The sequence below is a fragment of the Sordaria macrospora genome, chromosome 5 (assembly GCF_033870435.1).
Source record: "Sordaria macrospora chromosome 5, complete sequence".
NCBI lineage: Eukaryota > Fungi > Ascomycota > Sordariomycetes > Sordariales > Sordariaceae > Sordaria > Sordaria macrospora.
This window is the reverse complement of record NC_089375.1, coordinates 4,020,956-4,039,074: the sequence shown is the minus strand read 5'-3', so window position 1 is coordinate 4,039,074 and position 18,119 is coordinate 4,020,956. Positions and strand designations below refer to the sequence as shown.

At 50.3% G+C, this 18,119-nt stretch overlaps 4 protein-coding genes across 4 annotated transcripts; all 4 read right to left on the bottom strand.

The window, feature by feature from the left end:
• Window positions 1–1,106: 1,106 nt before the first annotated feature.
• On the bottom strand, window positions 1,107–2,926 carry SMAC4_09428 (uncharacterized protein). Its single transcript, XM_066090953.1, has 3 exons — window positions 2,680–2,926; window positions 1,816–2,576; window positions 1,107–1,759 (listed from the first exon to the last, which is right to left on the bottom strand). The coding sequence occupies exons 1-3, from the start codon at window positions 2,869–2,871 to the stop codon at window positions 1,480–1,482; spliced, it is 1,233 nt and encodes a 410-aa protein (XP_065947308.1). The 5' UTR covers window positions 2,872–2,926; the 3' UTR covers window positions 1,107–1,479.
• Window positions 2,927–2,985: 59 nt separating this feature from the next.
• SMAC4_09429 (uncharacterized protein) lies at window positions 2,986–7,751 on the bottom strand (the record flags this gene model as incomplete). The annotated part of the gene is made up of 10 exons (XM_066090954.1): window positions 2,986–4,245; window positions 4,325–4,421; window positions 4,477–4,608; window positions 4,669–4,905; window positions 4,967–5,101; window positions 5,170–5,217; window positions 5,290–5,713; window positions 5,781–6,322; window positions 6,374–6,604; window positions 6,729–7,751. 10 exons carry the CDS (start codon window positions 7,749–7,751, stop codon window positions 3,584–3,586), a joined length of 3,531 nt encoding a protein of 1,176 aa, XP_065947307.1. The 3' UTR covers window positions 2,986–3,583.
• Window positions 7,752–8,691: 940 nt separating this feature from the next.
• Window positions 8,692–13,460, bottom strand: SMAC4_09430 (uncharacterized protein). The gene is made up of 10 exons (XM_066090955.1): window positions 12,138–13,460; window positions 11,772–12,009; window positions 10,667–11,701; window positions 10,551–10,601; window positions 10,358–10,492; window positions 10,162–10,297; window positions 9,929–10,110; window positions 9,729–9,860; window positions 9,571–9,667; window positions 8,692–9,499 (listed from the first exon to the last, which is right to left on the bottom strand). Exons 1-10 carry the CDS (start codon window positions 13,334–13,336, stop codon window positions 8,892–8,894), a joined length of 3,813 nt encoding a protein of 1,270 aa, XP_065947306.1. The 5' UTR covers window positions 13,337–13,460; the 3' UTR covers window positions 8,692–8,891.
• Window positions 13,461–15,804: 2,344 nt separating this feature from the next.
• On the bottom strand, window positions 15,805–17,847 carry SMAC4_09431 (uncharacterized protein; the record flags this gene model as incomplete). The annotated part of the gene is made up of 3 exons (XM_003344063.2): window positions 16,651–17,847; window positions 16,529–16,593; window positions 15,805–16,475 (listed from the first exon to the last, which is right to left on the bottom strand). Exons 1-3 carry the CDS (start codon window positions 17,277–17,279, stop codon window positions 15,805–15,807), a joined length of 1,365 nt encoding a protein of 454 aa, XP_003344111.1. The 5' UTR covers window positions 17,280–17,847.
• Window positions 17,848–18,119: the final 272 nt, after the last annotated feature.

Genomic DNA, 18,119 nt, shown 5'->3' with positions numbered 1-18,119 from the left:
GATGACGAACAGATGGAATGGGAAAAAAAAAAGGGGACAAGACAGTTCCCAAAAGGTTCTCGAAAGTGGATGCCTCTGGAATAGGGTGTGGAGCGGGCGGTCGGGGATGCACGCCATGTTTTGGTCCTGCAGCAGCGCTCTGTCTTGGTGTCTATTCCCTGGATTCTGGTTGGCCATGAGCAGGGTGATGGAGGGTGACGAACAGTGACAAGCGCAATGCAGTTGACGGACAGCACCCCCACCCGCTGAGAAGCTGCTGTGGACCACTGCTGTGCTGCCCCAACTGGCTGTCAGTTCTCCTGCCAAGACATGATTGAGAAGTCACCACTATCAATTATTTCACGATGCCGGGACTTCTGAATGGCTTCAACTTTTCTCCCCAGTCAACATCTGGCCTTTCATATGAGTTATTTATTTCTCTCCATCACCAACCCAAGATCTACCAACACCACCACCTCACAGCTTGTGCCTCAACAAACATCTTTGCATTTTGCATCACCAACAACCAATCGGGCATCAACAGCCCACCGTGATAGTTCCTTTGGTTCGCCAACTAACGCGCCAATGGTTTGCCTTGTCACACTACGCCTCCTTGTGCCCTCCGAGTTCCCGCGACTCGTTCCGCGCGACTCGTTCCCAGCGTCATGGATCCAGGGGTTTGTCCCACTCGCTGCCACTTTATCCCCTTGCTACCTTGCGGCCATCACCACGGTCACCACCAAGACACAATCACGGTTGTGATGCCCACTGCCTGGGCCCAGCTGAAGGTGTGCCAAGGAAATCTATAAAATCCTCTGGACGTCGGAAGCTGGACCGGAAGAGATCCCTCGGATTAGGAGGCTCACTTTTACAGATTGAAGAAGAGACATAAGTAACGAAAAGAAACGACATCACCAATGTGGAGTTTTCAAATTCCGGGATCATCATGATGCCCCATGTGGGTGCCCAGAATCATGCCTGGAAATCTGGAATAATGGCAGGGGAGTCCTAATGCCGTGTTCGCCCTACATTCTGTAGGGGTTGCAGATCTGGAAAAAGGGGGTCGTGATGACGCCGGTGTTTGTTTGACAACAGCAGCAACAACAACAACACAGCAGTCCAACTCCATCAAACTGCATTCGACTGAGGAATAACTACCGGCTGTTTGTGTACGATATTTTGTTATCAGCGTATGCTATAACGAAATACAAAGCTACCAAACTCCTTTTCCCACAAACCTTGCCGCCGTCAGCCAAGCTCCAAGCCTGCATTCAAATGCACATCATCATGGCCTTGCCCTTGACGTCTCCATAACAATGCCCAAAATCACCCACTCCACTGATCGCCCGGTTTCCAATAGCGGCAATAGTGGACCACCACGACGTCAACTCCCAGCGCAGGCATCGTCCCTGGTTCTCGTTTCAACCTCCATGTGTTCTAATTATCGTGTAGTGTACTCATTCTGCCCAACTTCTTCAACCTCATTCCACAAGATGAGGCTCAAGCCCTCACAACAACATCATCCATCGGACACCCCCTCGCAACCGACTCGGGCCTCGTCTTCTCAGTGACAATCTTCCTCGTCAACTCCATCAGATTATCCGCGATCTCGTCGCTCTGCGCAAGGTCACTGGGAGGCTCGGTCTTGTTGGGCGCGCAAATCCACTGTCCGCCGTCGTTGGCCATCGTGACGGCGTACACGGTCGGCACGGCGCCCTCGAACTGGTCCTTTTTGAACGGTTCCATGAGGTGCGACATTGCGTAGCCGCTGATTGGGTATCTGTTTTGTTTCTGTCAGCATCTTAACAACTAAAGGGAGGGATGGGGGTAACAAACGGCTCATGAATATCCTCCACACTCTGCTTGGTACTAACAAATCCTGGATGCGTCGCATTCATCACCACTTTTCCTCTCCCTTTTCCGCTTCCCTTCTGCGTAACCTCGCGATCAAAATACTTCGCGTACAAAATCCCCGCCAGCTTGCTCCGTCCATACTGACCATTTGGCCCCACATCCTCATTAATCTCCTCCAGACTCTTGAACCGCGTCCCCTTCGGCGCGGCGCTATGCAGATTCGAGCTCTGGTTACTGATCCGCACCGTCTCGCCCGTTTCTTCCGCAGTCTTTTGCATCAGCGGCAGCAGATGCGACGTCAAGACTACATGGCCCATGTGGTTCGTGGCCATGTGTCTGTCCACGCCGTACTCCGTCAGACCGGGCTTCATGATACCTCTGCCGGAGTTATTCACGAGTATATCCAAGCGGTCGGTATCTTTCTTGATCTTTTCGGCCACCGCGGCAGTCTGCGCCCAGTCCTCTAGATCGCAGTTGATCCATTGGACGCGATCGGCTTTCTCTTGACCCAGCTGGGACGCGATGGAGGCCAGAGCGCCGTCGAACATTTGCTTCTTGCGCGAGAGGATGTAGAGTTTGGAAAGGTTGTGCTTGAGTAAGGTGTAAGCGACGCCGAAACCGATGCCTTCGGAGCCGCCCGTTATGACGGCTACTTTACCGGAAAGGTCGGGGGTGTCGTCGAGGGAGAAGGACGTGGTGCCGATTTTGGCGGCGGCGCCGCCGAAGTTTTCGGCTATTGTGTCCTGTTTAGGGGTGGGAGATGGTGTTAGTGGATGGCCAGGGGCAGATAAACTGGTGGATAGGTGCATGGTGACTGGTGAGTCTGGAAATGGGGGAGTAACGTACCCTGATCTTGTCCATGCCGGGTACTTTGGCGAGGTAGCGGGCTTCAGCTGTCGAAAAGGGACGTCTGCTCGAGATGGCGGATGATCGTACAGCTGAAGCGATGGGTGCAAGTCTGCCGCATCTTGAAACTAGAGATTTTGGTGACAAAGTAGCAGTCGATCGTGCAAGGCGTTGGGAAAGCTTAGTCGACATGGGAATTTGGTTGTCCAAGGATGTTGTCGTCCAGCGATATTCTTATTGTATCCTGTCCGGTGAGTGAAGTAGAGGTATGGCACCGAGTGATGTCCATGCTACGCAATGTTATATCATACGAAATTATCAGCCCATACGAGAGCATCCGAACGCACGAGTTTCGCAATGCGGCGCTCAAAAGCAAGATGACGTTGACCTGACCTAAAGCCACGCGGGAAAGGGCTGCAAGTTTTCAAGCTTTTGGCATCGGAGCGGCACAGATCCGAGATCTCGGTGCGGAGGCTCGGGCTGCTGTATCGATCTGCAAGCGCACTTACACGGGATTGGCCAGCGCCTGAGATCCCGCTAAGATCCAGCTAATATCCCGCTGAGATCCTTCCAAGGGGGGCGCCCTTTGTTAATCGGGATGACGATATGAGGTTTTGCACCAGGCATTCACGCATTGAAGAGAGAAAGACAATTGGGGTGGAATTGGCGTATACTTGTAAAGAATGTGACGTCCTTTGGGGAGTGCATGATCGTTACGTTCTGTTCTTGCATCGCTGATTGCTGGTCCGTTAGCAGATGCCCTAAGAAACGGACGTGCAATGTGGAAAGGAAACTGAACAAATGTTGACCACAAGAAGATAGAAAAAATTGAACGAGGAAAGAAGGAGAAACCAAAAAAAGGGAAGAAGGACATTGAAATCAATATAATCCATCCGCAATATGTTTAAGATGGCTCAGGTCTTCCGTCCTGGCCATTCGGCAGATGCTCCTCCCGGTCGTTCATGCGTCTATCGACAATCCTACTTCCCATCCTATCCGAAGTCATATCCAGAGCAAAACTATCGGGTGGATAGCTGTCCAATTCATGCTCTTCGAGGGTAACAGGAACACCTCTTGATCGTACAATGCTGAACCGGTTCGAATGGCGAGGAGTGAAAGCTCGTTCTGTTGTTCCTCCAGGTGATGAAACCTGAAGAGCGAATGGCGATGGAGTCTGATCAGAAGTGTTTGGTAATGGGTCATCATCTATCGGGCCTGAAGGATGCCTGATTCTGGAATTTCCCTCAGAGCGTTGTCGATCATCTTTTTCAGGTTGTTCGTCAAGCTTCTTGCCGGTTCTTCTCTGAAACTCCTTGCCGCGCTCCTCCCGCCTTCTTTCCCTTTCTACGTCGCGCTTCATTTGATCAACTTTCATCTCCATTGTGCGTATGAACATTTCATGGGGAGATCGTCCTTGATTGCGAAACGCAAACCAAAGCTCGTATATCCCCAAGTGCACAACCACTGCTGTAGAGAGATAGTTGTAAATGGACCAGACGATTCCTCGCAAGGACTTGCTGAAAGCGATGATGATGGTGGAGATAATTATGGCGAATGATATCGGGACTAGTGTTGGAAGGAAACATGAGTTAGCAGTTGGTCCTTTTTGGAGGCGTTTTACAAGAAGCCCTCGTCATAAACGTACACATAAGCCTGAACTGCTCTCTCAGGGTCATAGGACCTTCACCCGTGAACTCCACGTTATTCATTCCGAAGATGCTCGAGATGAACGAAAGAGGGACCTGAATCGAACGTCAAAAGGTGGGTCCGAGATTAATGCTGCAAATCTGAACTCACGAATATGATCGTCACAATCGTAAACATCATGATGGCTCGCCCCTGGCTGGTTGTCTCATTGGCTTGTCTGACCGATTCCCACGCTTGTACTAGGCTGGCTTGGTGCTGTTTCTGTGACATCAAATCGTCCATCTATGGAAGCATCAGTTGAACACGCCTGAACGTGTAGTCATCGAAGCGGATGCAACTTACGGCCTCTGCTGTACTTTGTGCCCACTTTCTCAATCTCTCTAACTCGTTCAACTGGTTACTTAATTTGTAGATCAAGTCTTTGGACTGATCTTGAAACCGTTGCAGCTTCGCCTTTTGTTCAGAAAGGTTATGGTCCACATATTGGCAAAATCGTCGGATGATATCTTTCTGCTGGTTATGAATGTCGATCATTACATCCAGGTCGTCCATAGCTTCGCGAAGTTCTTGCTGAAGTTTCTGGGTGCCAACCGAGGTAAGCCTAATGTCATCGAGAAACGCCTTGGTATGCATGACTCACTTCTTCATCGGTATTATCTAGGAGAGGGAGGTGCAATACTGATAAGTCTACAAATTTGGAGCGATCACGGTAGATCAGACTGGCCCTGGAAAGCCAGTGCCTGAGATGGCTGAGCATTACCGTGTGTTGCTTGCGCTAGGAGTCAAAACATTGTTAAATAATTGATACAAAGGCCCTGCATTTGTGCCATCGGATGTACTTACAACACGTCCAATAACCTCCGTAAAGGTGTCGAGAATTTGAAACTGGCTCTGTCCCGCAATAGCTGGTTAGTAACCTTGGGATAATTCACGGAAAAGTGGATGGTAATAGTATGTACATACGTTGAGGTTTGTACGATCAAGCAGTACGCTGCAGCACTCCGTCAGGATGATGAGCCCTATCTCGTAGATAGATTGAACCTGATCATCAATCTGCGTCGTCCCTAGGGGCCTAAGCCGTGCCCGGACTGACTCGTGAATGCCATTGATAGTTTGTTTAGAAATTTTTTGCCAGCTCTGAGGGAAGGACTTAATGATTGTCTGCTCATCCAGAATCCACATCCACAGCTGATCAACCATTATCAACCGTTGCACCTGCATTATGTTTTGCCTACACTCTTCACAGCCGTGAGGATCTGCATAGGCGTAGTGCTCTGTCATGGGCCTGGCAGTTGATAGATGTTGCAACCGAAGTTGCTTAGCCTTGTCCATCTCTGTGATGATTCTTTGGCCTAATCCCATGAAGTCGGTAGGTAATGACACGAACCTGGTGAGATGATGTGTCAGTTAACGTGTTTTGTATCACACGTCCCATTTTCCATGTAAGCACCCACTTATAAAAGGGCCCCGCATCGCAGCTAGTCTCTTGACAGACTGTTTGGTCCTTGTCGCGTGAAACGGTTGACTTGAATCCTCTGTTGATGCATTGGCGCAGAGTTCGGCGAGGGTGGAAAGGTGCATCGTGAAACAGGTACCGTTCAACCAGTTTTCGATCCCTGAACATCAACATTGCCTCATAAAGTCGAGCAGCGTCAATGAGGTATTGGCCAAGCTCACTCCTGACTTGTAGCCTTCCTGTTGCGTCAATCCCAACGTTCGCGTTAACCTCTCGAGGCAAAAGTATGCGTTCAATCGTGGAGGTCAGAGTTCCCACGGTAGTAAGCCGACGCGCGCGCGTTAAGAAATTTGATCGTCCAGGTTTCTCTGCGGACTTATTACCACCGGGTCTCGGAAGTTCACTTCGGTTTTCGACGCGGCGTGCTTTTTGCTGTTCCTTTTTGGACCTGTCATTGTGTCGATGTCTGTCCGAATTACCGTCGATGATCCTTGATATAGTTTTCCGTACACGGTTGGTTTCCCAGTGCAGGTAAGGCATCTGGAGTTCATGTTAGTATGCGAATGTAAATGAGTGGAGACTATAACGTACAAACAAGACAATATTCTTTGAAGACTGCTCAATTTGGCCTGCCTCGGACGATACAACTTCGCACACAGGGCGCATATGTCGGGCATGAACTATGCCGCTTCGAGTACCTTGTTGCTGACCATCCCAGTATTGGGGTCTGAGGAGCAGTTGGGTAGACGTCTGAATAGCCGTGCTCTGGCCTTTTTTCCTAACATTCTGTTTTCTTTCCGCGTAGTAGTTCGCGATAACTTTCTGGCGAAGGAGTTAGCGATGTATCTAAGAGACAACTTATGACTGAAGAGTAATACCTCAACCCACTGTGGACTATTTGTAAGCGAAAATTGTACCTGCGGTTCATGATGAGGGAAATACGTACTGCCATATTGTTGGAAGGAATATGAAGATATCGGATTCGGTTGGGGGCTGGAGGGTCACTATTTATGTCCCTCCGTAGGACATTCCAGTGGCCCATTGGGTCGCATTCGGTGCCGAGGTCTTTTCCATCATTCAACAGCCGGCTCATCGAAATGCGTTGGTCCGGAAAGGTGCCCTTTACCTGAATGCCGGTGCGCTCATCGTCAGCAGGTTTCAAGAAATGCTTCGCGGTAGTCGATTGATCGGAGCCCGGTAAAGCAGTGGGTTTGGCCTCTTGAACATCGAACTGCATAAGGTAGGCGTGGACATCATGTTCAATGCTGTACTCCGATTCACCGGCGCCTCTGGCACTGTTCACATTGGTGCGGTGTTTCTTGATAAAGCTTTGAACCTCAGAGCGACCGATCTCCGTCCTGGATGAGTTGGGGACGGTATATTCCCCTTTAGGAACTGGGTCCGTCGTTTTTCTTCCCCCTTGACTGCTTTTCCTCCACACCCGAACGGCTTGAATACCATCTTTGAAGGTCCGAGAGCTCAACCACTTGTAGCGACTTTGCTCAACGTTGGAGAGAAGAGCTGGCTGCCCGCTGGAGATTTGAGCTTTCATGATAGCTCTGCGCAGCACCTCGGCTCGTTTGTATCGTCCCTCGATTGCAATCGCCACGCTGACCATCCGCTCCTTCATCTCCATCTCAAGCTTTGTTTCCAGGTCGTCTGCGGAAGGATCTTGTTGAGCACCGCTCATTGCCAACACCAGCTTCTTGCGCGCAACCTCCCGCTCATTGATCCAAACATGATTAGTTTGGGGATCAAAGAAATTAGGCCGCTGGCAGACCTCAATGCAACCGAAGTAATGTTGTACCGCGTCGTCAACGGCTTGCTCATGCGGCTCGGCTGATAGGCAGGTATTTGGTTCTTCATATGTGTTGTAGAGCTGCGGGCCCCTTTGGGGTTTGGATATCGCGGAGAGGTCGGTGGGACGTCGTGTCAGCTCGGGCCGGGTAAATATGAGGGCTGTGTTCATGTTGAGACACGGGTTTGGGCCACTATAGGCCCGACCAGGTCATATTTGGGGAGTCTATTCGATATGGTGTTGGGAAAACTTGTTGGATATTGAACGATGATGTGGGCTGGTTTGAAGGGGAAGGATGGGAGTACTTCAATCCTTTTGTTCGGAGCTCTCCTGCTCAAAGAGCTCAACAACTATGGTAGGCTGTGGGGGTGAAGCTCGTTGAAGCACTTCGGGCCTTTCGGGCAGAGGATCGACAGCAGCCACATCTTTTCGTGTTCATGAGGAAGACGAATTAGAGGATGCAGGGAGTCAAGCAGTAATACCGGCATACAGGCGGCTGAAATGCGGCTGGGTAGGTGGTGCACTGCGCTGCGGCCTGAATGGAAGATGATGAAAGTGGGGCTAAAGTACGATACTGGGTTGAGCAGAGGAACAAATGAAAGACGTGAGATGAGAGAGATGATTGTAGTCGCGGAAAGAATGGGGCTGGGGAAAACATGCGGCAATTCGCTCAGAGGGCGAAGGTGTTGCAGTGGGCGAGTGAAAGAGGCAAAGATCATGCAAAAGTCTGCCACAGACGGAGAACCGGAACCACTGCAAGATCTTGAACCAAGATGAGGAATCCGGCTTTGCTGATGATGGCCCTCTCCGAAGGGTTGCTCTTTCCAGACAGCCTTCCACTCAGTTTATGACGGACTAGTACTGTTATGCTTCATGGGGGGCACCCTCCCGGGCTGCTCCCCGATAGCAATACTGTGGACACACCTGCCTAATGGGTGACAAGCAATTTCGTGGTTTTGCATAAGGCTCTGTACAACCATCATGCTGATTGGAGTTTCCTCCAAAGATTTGCCCGCTCGTGCCAGCCACCCCTTTCCCAGTTCTTCATGGAATGAACTGAAGTGGGGGAAGAGTGAATGGGGAGCCGTATGTTCGCAAATCTCCAAAGTGAGACGAGGGCTACGCGTCCGTTGAGATAAGCATTACGGTATACTTGCTAAATACACCAGATGGTCTGATAGATTCCCGGTCCACAAACCTAAATATGAGCAAAGGTGATTATGAGCCGTAAGATGCTCAGCTATAGAATGGGGCCAGTAGTTAGGGTTTCCAATCTCAAGTAATCACCCATCGGCTGGAACCTTTCGTTCCTCACACCATCTTCCCTGGATCTCTTCCAATGCGCGACAGCCCCGGCTCTGGTGTATTAGCCCTTCGTGTTGGTGTATTGCCACCGAGCATTGTATTTGTATTCACTTGCGTCGTACCGTTGGATACAGTCGATGGAGGTCTCGTATCGCTCTGCTCGCCATCACCAATTGCCTCGCGAGATTCAGATTTTCCATTCGGGACCAACTCAGTTCGCCTGGTGGGCTTTCCGTCAACAATTGGAGGGCTCCTTGCCCCGAAGAGCCTGCTGAACCAACTGCGTTTTGGCGTTTCTGATGCCGCGTTGGCAGTGTCAGAACCTGGTCCATCCTCGTCCGGGTTGTCCTTATTGAGCAGTTCAGCCCTCCGAGCTGCTCTCTTTCGCTTGGCTTTTCGGACCTCCTCCTTCATCTTCCGGACTTTGAGCTCAGTCTTATACATGAGGGATTGCGACCGGCACTCATCGTGGAACACTACCCAGAACCTGTAGAGCTGAGAGTACACCACGATGACCGTGAAGACATATTTTGTGAAGGAGACGACAGTTGCCCGAAGCAAGGGACTGAACGCAACAACGATTGTGGCGATGATGATACCTATAGATACGGAGACTGTTGTTTGGGGCATGGATTAGCATAAATCCATAGGCTGGAAACAATGAGTGGTAGTCAACATCACTTACACATAAGCTTGAACTGTTGTCCCAAGTGCATGGGACCGGTCTCAGTGAATTCGAAATTGTTCATGCCGAAGATACTTGACATGAATGACAAGGGCAGCTAGATGCCTCACCGGTTAGCCGTGTGATTTCTCCTTGTGGGGGGTTCTGGATCATCTTACAAACACAATCGTGACAATTGTGAACATCATGACAGCACGTCCCTGTGTGACGGCCTCCTCAGCTTGTCTGACGGACTCCCAGGCTTGCACTACACTCGACTGCTGTTGTTTCAGTGCAAGAAGATCGTTGACCTGCAAAATTCCGTGTCAGCATGTCTGTCTCTTGAAATTGCATGGCATGGGATTTAGGAATAACTCACACTGTCAGCTGTACTCTTGGCACCTGCCCTAAGCCCCTCGAGCTCGTCGATTCGGTCCTTCACTTCTGAGAGTAGCTCCTGATATTGAACCCGGAACCATCCAAGTTGCTCTCTTCTTCTCGTCTCTTCGTCATCGGTTCCAGTTTTCTCGTCGCTCTTGCCACTCCTCGCACTTGCGTTCCCTGACGGTTTCTGCGAGGACTCTGTGGTATCTTCCTCGATGAAGCAGTCGCCACTCCATCGGTTCTTGGGGTCCAAAATGTGCTCGACATGTCTGCGGAATCGCTTCATGATATCTCTTTGTCTTTTGTGGACGTGAAGCATGATGTCCAGCTCGTCGAGGATGTCCTTGACCTCGCGTTGAAGTTTCTATCCACATAGTTAGTATGTGGTATTAGAAGTGAATGCCAGAATGAGTGGCCTACTCACACCTTCCGGATTGATGTCCAGCAAGGACACATGCAGATTAGCTGAGCTGACGTATTTTGATCTGGCTCGATATATCTTGGAGGCCTCTTGCGTCCAGTGCCAGACATGCTGGAATGATATCGTGTGTTGATTTGTCTAGATTGAACCAGTTAGTGCAATGCATAAAGGCACAAAGAACCCTGTTGATACGCACAACTCGCCCAATGGCTTCGGAGAAGATGTCCATCACTTGTGGCTGCCCCTCCTGAAAAACGATTTTGTTAGCTTGCCTCTGTAGATGACGCTTTGGGATTGCGCGATGTAGCTCACATCAGCCCTTGTCCGGTCGAAGAACGTGTTAGAGCATTCGTCTAGAATGATGAGCGCCAGATCATAGACTGATCTCACTTGATTCTTGCGGAATGACTTCAAACGGTCCCTTATCGATCGGTGTACCCCAGACAAGTCATGCTTGTTGCTTCCATAGCGCCGCGGAAACGAGGTGATGATTGTGTGCTCGTCGAGAACCCACATCCATAACTGATCGACCATGATGAGCTGGGAGACTTTCTTGATGTCGCTCTTGCACTGGTCGCAGCCTAGCTCATCAGTTGTCTCAGAATGGTGGCTCCACTTCAGAAGCGGTGAAACATCATCCTCATCCTGCGGAGCTGTACCTCTGTCTCCATGTCCATGAGACAGTTTTTCGTTTGTCATAGGGATGGTGCTGTTGGCTGCTCGATTCGAATTTTGTTGAGAACTGTGACGTTTGGTCCATAAAGAGTGCTTAGGGTTCTCTGCCTCCTGAAGCTTATGAATAAAATCAAGCTTCGTGTCTCGGTAGATGACCTGATCTCGATCTCGGGCCTTAGTCGTTCTGAGTGTCCAGTAGTAGGACTGGTCCAATGTCCGACGCGGATGGAGGGGAGGATCGTGAAAAAGATATTTTTCCAGCATTCGTTGGTCTCTGTACGTTGACATGGCCTCATAAAGGCGAGCAGCATCCACCAGATACTGACCCAGAGCACTCATGACTATCAGACGGCCAGAGTCATCGATGTAAGGCTTTTCATCGGGTCGAGCTATCCGGCGACGTCTAAAGAGTTGATGAAGTGCCAGGTCAACGGTTTCAAGCAGCTTATTCTGACTCTCTGGATCTTCGGCACCCTCCCTAGGATGTCTTATCTTCCTTCTGTCGATGTCATTCTCCGAGAGTTTGGTGAGCTTCGATCTCTCTTTCTGTCGATCTTCCTTCTTTTTCTTCTTCTCTTCCTTCCGGTTTCGACGAAATTTGTCGGATTCAACATCAATCAGTCTCGAAATGGTCTCCCTCCTACGATCTGTTTCCCAGTGGAGGTATGGCATCTGCAGGTCAAGAGACTGTCAGTGCCATCTTTTCCGGAACATGCGAGAAACTACAGTGCTTTTGACCTACAAAAAGAACGATGTTCTTAGGATGCTTCTCAATCTCGTTTGTCTCGGTTGAGACCACCTCACAAAGAGAACGCATGTGTCTTGCGTGCACCACACCGCTTCGAGTCCCTTGTTGCTGACCTCGCCAGTACTGAGGGCTCAAGAGCATGTGCGTTGGGGTCTGCACTTTTTGATGTCTGAGTTTGCGGTTGAGATCTGGTGTTTCGGTCTCGTAGTAGTTGGCAATCGCTTTCTGTTGCCTGTCAGTACTGAGCCAGGAAGGATATTTTTTGGTGCGTATGTCAAGATCTTACCTCCACCCACTAAAAGTACAGCGAGTTATGTTAGCCAGTAGCCGGCAGGGAATAGAACTAGTAGTATAAAGGGCTGTAATGGGGAAGCATATTCGGCTGGAGAGTCACATACTGCCATATTGTTTGATGGAATGTGGAAATACCGGATCCTCTTTGGCGGTCCCGAACCATCTTGGCTCTTGCATCGGTTTCTTGACATGATGTTCCAATCTCCCTCCGGGTCGTGTTTGTTCAGTCTGGTATTATCAGTTCTTTCCGGTTCATGGGTAACTCCATTGTTGAGGAGAAAGCTCATGGATATGCGTTGGTCAGGGAAAGTCCCTTTGAAACGCCCATCGGTCAATGGTTCATCAATCGGTGTCAGGAGAGACTCGGGATCTTGGCTTGGCCTGTCTGTGTCGCGTTCGATACTGAACTGGATTAGATAGGCATTGACATCTCGTTCAAGGTGATATTCCTTCTTGGTGTCTTCCGCCAATTCGTTGCTGGGATCCTGATTGGGTTGATTGCCATTGTCCGATTGCATCTTCTTTTTCGTGCGTTGCAACTTCGCGAGGTCTTGAACTTCTTTTCGTCCTGGTTCGCTGGATCCATTGTTGCTATTGTCGTCTCTCTGGCGCTTCGTCTCTCTCCTCCATTGGCGCACCCATTCGATTCCTAGTTTGAAGCGGGGTGACTTCTGCCAAATGTCACGACTCTGCTGCAGCTGGGTAACAACGCAATCCCCCGTCTTGACTGCTGGCTGGTGGTTTGACAATGGCCTCTGATGGCGTGTCGGGGTCTTGCTGAGCGCGTTTCGCAAAATTTCTATCCGCTTGTACTGAGCCTCGATAGCAATAGCGACACTCCCCATTCTCTTTTCAAGCCACTCATTGGCTCTTGTCTTGGAGACATGATCAATCATGAAAGGAACGCTATCAGGGACAGTGTGGTCCTCTGTTTCGAGCTTCTCTCGCACGGTCTTCAAATGGGTTTCGCATTTGTCGTAGTCGTGGTTGACATGAAATTTCTTCTGCGTCTTTTCCAGTTCTGTATAGAACTTTCCATATTGAATCTTCCATTCGTGCTGCCAGTGTGGATGGCTGGGCTTCAGGAACTTGGCTCGCTCGCATATCTCAATGCATCCAAAGTAGTGTTGGACAGCGTCTTCGACAGTGTTGTCATGGGGTTCTGTCGAAAGACAACTGGTCGGCTCATCTTCCGGATCGTAATGGGTGAGATTTCGAGGACTCCCGTAGGCATCCACGAGGACTCGAGCAATCTTTGGTTGCATGATGAAGGAATGGTGTGGTCATTAGTAGAGGTTGGTTGGATTGATATAAAGATTCTCATCAATAGTAGGATGACAGTAAAGAGGAAATCAAAACACGAGAAGTAAGGGACACAGCTAGAAGTTCGACGAAGGGGATGCTTAGATGAACTTGCTAAGCGTCCCGGGAATAGATATGTCCCGAGGGGTGAGTACTCGCCGCCATTTCATACCTACAACGTAAAAGTGTGATAGTAAAGTGCGCATCCGAGTCTCGTCATAGACGTGATCAAATCGCCCCCGGCGACATTGAAAGTGCCCTGTAGAGAAGGCGACAAATAACAAGAAGGCAAAATATCAGGCAATAATGCATGGGGCCGGAAAAGCAACCTTCGAGACCGAAGCGAGGCTATATCCGGAAAGCTGAAGGGGGGAGAGATACAGAACTACCGTGTGGTGACCACTTGAGGCCCGCTCGATGTTCCACGGCATCAAGCCCACCAAACTTCCGTGGGCTGACCCCGAGGAAACCCAATCATGACCTGGACAATCCTTGAGAGCATATCAAAAACGAGGAAGTAAAGTAGTCGATCAGTGCAGAAAGTGAAGAGGCTCTGCGCAACAACAGTGAAGACCCTGGTCCACAATGCAGTGTGTGAAACACTGGGAACTCCGCGGTTACATCCAAAGTGTGATGGTTTCCGTCCTGACATGAACCGTGTCCCGACAAATGAGATGGATGTGGTACATAAGGAATGGGTAGGGCGACAAGAGATCCAGATAGGCCGCGGTCGACCAATGACGTCCGGGTATTTGAAGGCCATCGCAGGCCGGCGAGAGACAAAAGGTGAATTGACCAAAGGCTGAGGGGATGTGATGACCAATTTGCGTGGTATTGAAACACCATGAGGTCGTCCGAAAAGACACAGCCACCCAACAAAAACGATGAATGGGCAAGCTAGACTCGATATGGGACAGCTGAATGTTGACTGGCGGCGGGGGTGGTGTTGCGGAAGTTACCTGGAAAGCGGCGCAAGCTGGGTGCCATTTGTGTTGTGCTTGTGCTGAGGGGGAAGATATCAAATTGGGATGTATGTCCGAGGCACGGAAGGCTTGCCTGATCGCGATCACGTTAAATATTCTGTCAGTTGAATTGCCGTGTTGAACTGGTGGGTGAAGCCATTGACATTGGGGATGATGGCGGTGGTGGTGACGGGAAGTTCTTGGAGCCTGATTGAAAGATGCAGGTTTGTGATGTTGTGTGGAAGTGGTGCATGTCTGGACGGGAGTCCCGCTCGTCTGCAATGAGGTGTCAGCACACAGCCGCCAAAAAGCAACTGAGCTGCAGAGGGCGCATTGTATCGAGCCGCCTACCTATCAATCCGGTGCCGGCGGCAACAAAGTGCGGGGACTGGGAAAGAAGGGAAGCACTGCAGTCAACCCCCACAAAACTGCAGTGCCAACGAATTCGAACCGGACTCATGTCCGAAACTTCTTCAATAGGATCACGACTTCCGATTCTTGAAGCAAAAAAAAGAAAGGAGATACGGAACCAGAAAATTCTGCGCTTTCAATTGAGACCGCGCTCTGCTCTTGATAGCAAAGAAAAGCAGGCCGGGGACCTTCGACATCCTCCGATCCATCAAGCCCACGACAGTTTTCCCGCCTCAACACCATCAAAAGTGATCATCATCGTCGCCCCGAATGCATGCGCAAATCCCAATCCTGTGTCCTCAAAGCCTCCACGGTACGCAGCCTGGACTCAAATGCCGCAAAGCTGAACAACAACCACCACAATTCGAACCCGGAAACTGCCACAGCTGACGGCCATTCGTCAGACGTCAGAAAGTTTTGCTAAGCAAGAGCTGCTCGGACAAATAGGCGTCGTGTACGAGCGAGGATGGACAGCTGCTGATGTTGTGAGACATGAACGAGCAGCCTTGCTTCATGAGTCGACACCCTATTTTGAATGATGTCTGCGACGGCCTTGTGTCGTCAACAACTTACGTCGGGTCTGGATTCCTGCTCGGACGAGTTCCATTCGCCTCCTTCAACTCTCAGCGCTGCTTGCTATCCAGAAGAAAATGCAGAATGACCGAACATGCCTCAAACTCTTGGCGTCTTTGCCCGCCCACGATCAGTACCCGGGTATCGGGAGCTGGCTTTGTTCCTTATCGAAATTCCAGCTAAGTTTACCTTCGATTATGTGTTCTCTTTCACGATATCCCATTGTTCAGATGCTGTCGTCAGACAGGTTGTCGAGGGTGGATGCGACCCAAGACACTGGTGGAGATTCGCTTCAACGACGATCAGGGGAAGGCTACAGTACCCGCTCAGCCAAGGTTCGAGATCTTCTGGGCGCAAGCGAGCCAAGGAAGTTGTTCAGACTGGTGGTTTATTTGACGCTGATGTCTTGCATCCAATTGCTAATATCTGTGTGAACAGAATGCTAAAAATGTATCTTTGACAAATAAAAAAAGGAAGAGAAAGTCTTAACACCGGAGAGGCCAGTTCTCCTCGTCTCTTTCCACCCCAATCCATATCTCGTTCTTCACCATTATTGCTCCCGCCGTCTTCGCTGCATTACACTCTGTCGAGCTTATCGTTGTTGAAGTCAATGACTTCAAAGCGGTTATATGCGTTGTTGATGAGGTTTCATGTGCCGACATGGTACTCCTGGTCCCTTGGCTATGAGCCGTCCCCCGACTTCGGCTCCTTTCTGCGTCGTATAGCCCCAATATGTCGTCTACACTGTCATTCCTTCTCCTTCTGCTCTTCTTCTGCATGCTGGGTGGACTCAATGGTGTTTGGAATGTCTCGACATCCTGTAGCGAATCTACGTCGACGACGGTGTGTGATGAGGCCGAGTCACGGACGTATGCTGGCGGTGGGGGACTCGGACTACGTTCGGCTTTGTTGTGTGAACCACTGCTTGTTGGCAACTTGTGGTCTCCTATTTTCTTTTGGTGTTGTTCTTGTTTGTGTTGCTCGACTATCGTGAATTCGGGCAATTCGAGGTTGTTTTGATCGGATGGGTGGTCTTCATGGTCTTCCGTCATTCCGCGGCGTCGGAGATACAATGGACGCAAGGTTGGTATACCCAGGCATACCATGGCCACTGCTATTTCAGCACCAGCCCAGATGAAGTACGGGGCAAAGTTGTCTGCGGTTTGTCAGCAGATGAGAGTCACTATCAAGAGATCAGGGACGGCTTACAAGTGTAATCCCAGATGTTGAGATGTGATAATACAACGGTTCTCGTGATGCCACAAGCACCGGCTCTATGATACGTCAGCTTGGTCACTAACCACAAAACGCTGAGTTTGCCGGGAACTCACATTACGCCTAGGCTCATCCCACTCGCCAAAATAACTTTTTCCCGTCGTGGCATCCTCAAAGACCAGATGAAGGTCCACGGAAAGATGGCAAAGATAAAATCACAGACGCTGGACCACACCCCCAATCCAACACTCATGGGCTGAATCTTAATGTGCCATTTCCCCGGCGTTCTCAACGGATCCCAGCTGGCCTTTCTCGGCGTCGTCTGATTCCAAAGCATGACCACCAACGCAAATGACGTCCCTGCCGTCACCACGATCAGCGCCCAGAGCGCCATCTTCTGCCCTCTCAACTGCACCACCCTCAACAAAAAGAACCCCATCGACAACTTGGCCATGGCGTTGCCCGTTATCGCAAAGGTGTTGGCGACATAGCTCCAGAATATCGACTTTGACGTGTTATCGAGCGATAGCGACCACAGACTGGCCCCCATGCCAAAGTGCACCGAGACATGAAGGAAAGCAGCGAATAGAAGAAGAAAGAGGCCCGTCAGGACGTAGACGTAGTCTTCGGTGCCGATGAACTTGACGATGCGTATGCGGGTGTAGAGGCGTAGGAACATAAAGGAAAGTGAGAGAAGGGTCATGGACCAAATGGCGACGACTACTTCTAGTTGGCGCTGTTCCATGATGCCTAACTGGTCGTTTATCGAGTCATTGTCGTTGTCGTTTTGGTTCGTCTTGGCGTCACTGCTTGTAAGTGTACGATGCCCGTTGAATCCCGAGTTCCTGGGAAGATGGATGGGTATGGGAAGAAGAAAGAGGGAAGAGGAAAAAGAAGAACTGGTGGAGTGACTTAGAATAGTCTAGCAACGAAGGATCATCGCGTGTGTGCCAGACTGAGACAAGAAACGTGGTTGCGGTGGGCATGTCTCACGCTTTTGGTTGACGGCCGAAGAAAAAGCTAGCTGGGTAGTCCAGACTATCGGAGCAACCTATCACGACATTTCCTCCGCAGCAGTAATCTTTTGATTTGCTCATCACTTCCATTTTATCGAACCTGTTGGCCGGTCAGGCCTCTTGCAATCCCCCATCAGCCCCATCAAAAAGTCTGCCTACGCACCTTACCACGCGAGTGGCGACACCGTAACTGGATGACCGGATGACTGGTTCGACAACATTGAAGTTCGTGGGGTGATGGACATTTGGGGATATCATAATCTCCAATCACCACCTCAAGACCTTCAAATCGGTCTAAAAGCCAAAAACCCCATCTTCCACTGGAACACACGTTGACCATTCATCTGTGTTACCTCGCCCAAGACTTCACTGCTGTACGCAGCTGTACCTGAGGATGGTGGGCTGCTGAGGCCTGCTGTGGGATGCAAGCACTTACACCTCCCTGTCTTTGAGCGCGGATTGGTTAAAATCCAAACAGGGACTGGCCAACGGGAGAGAGCAGGGTTAACCGCTAAAAGGACAGGGGTCATTAGTGTAAACCGCGGACTGGCTCACTGGGGATTAGCAGG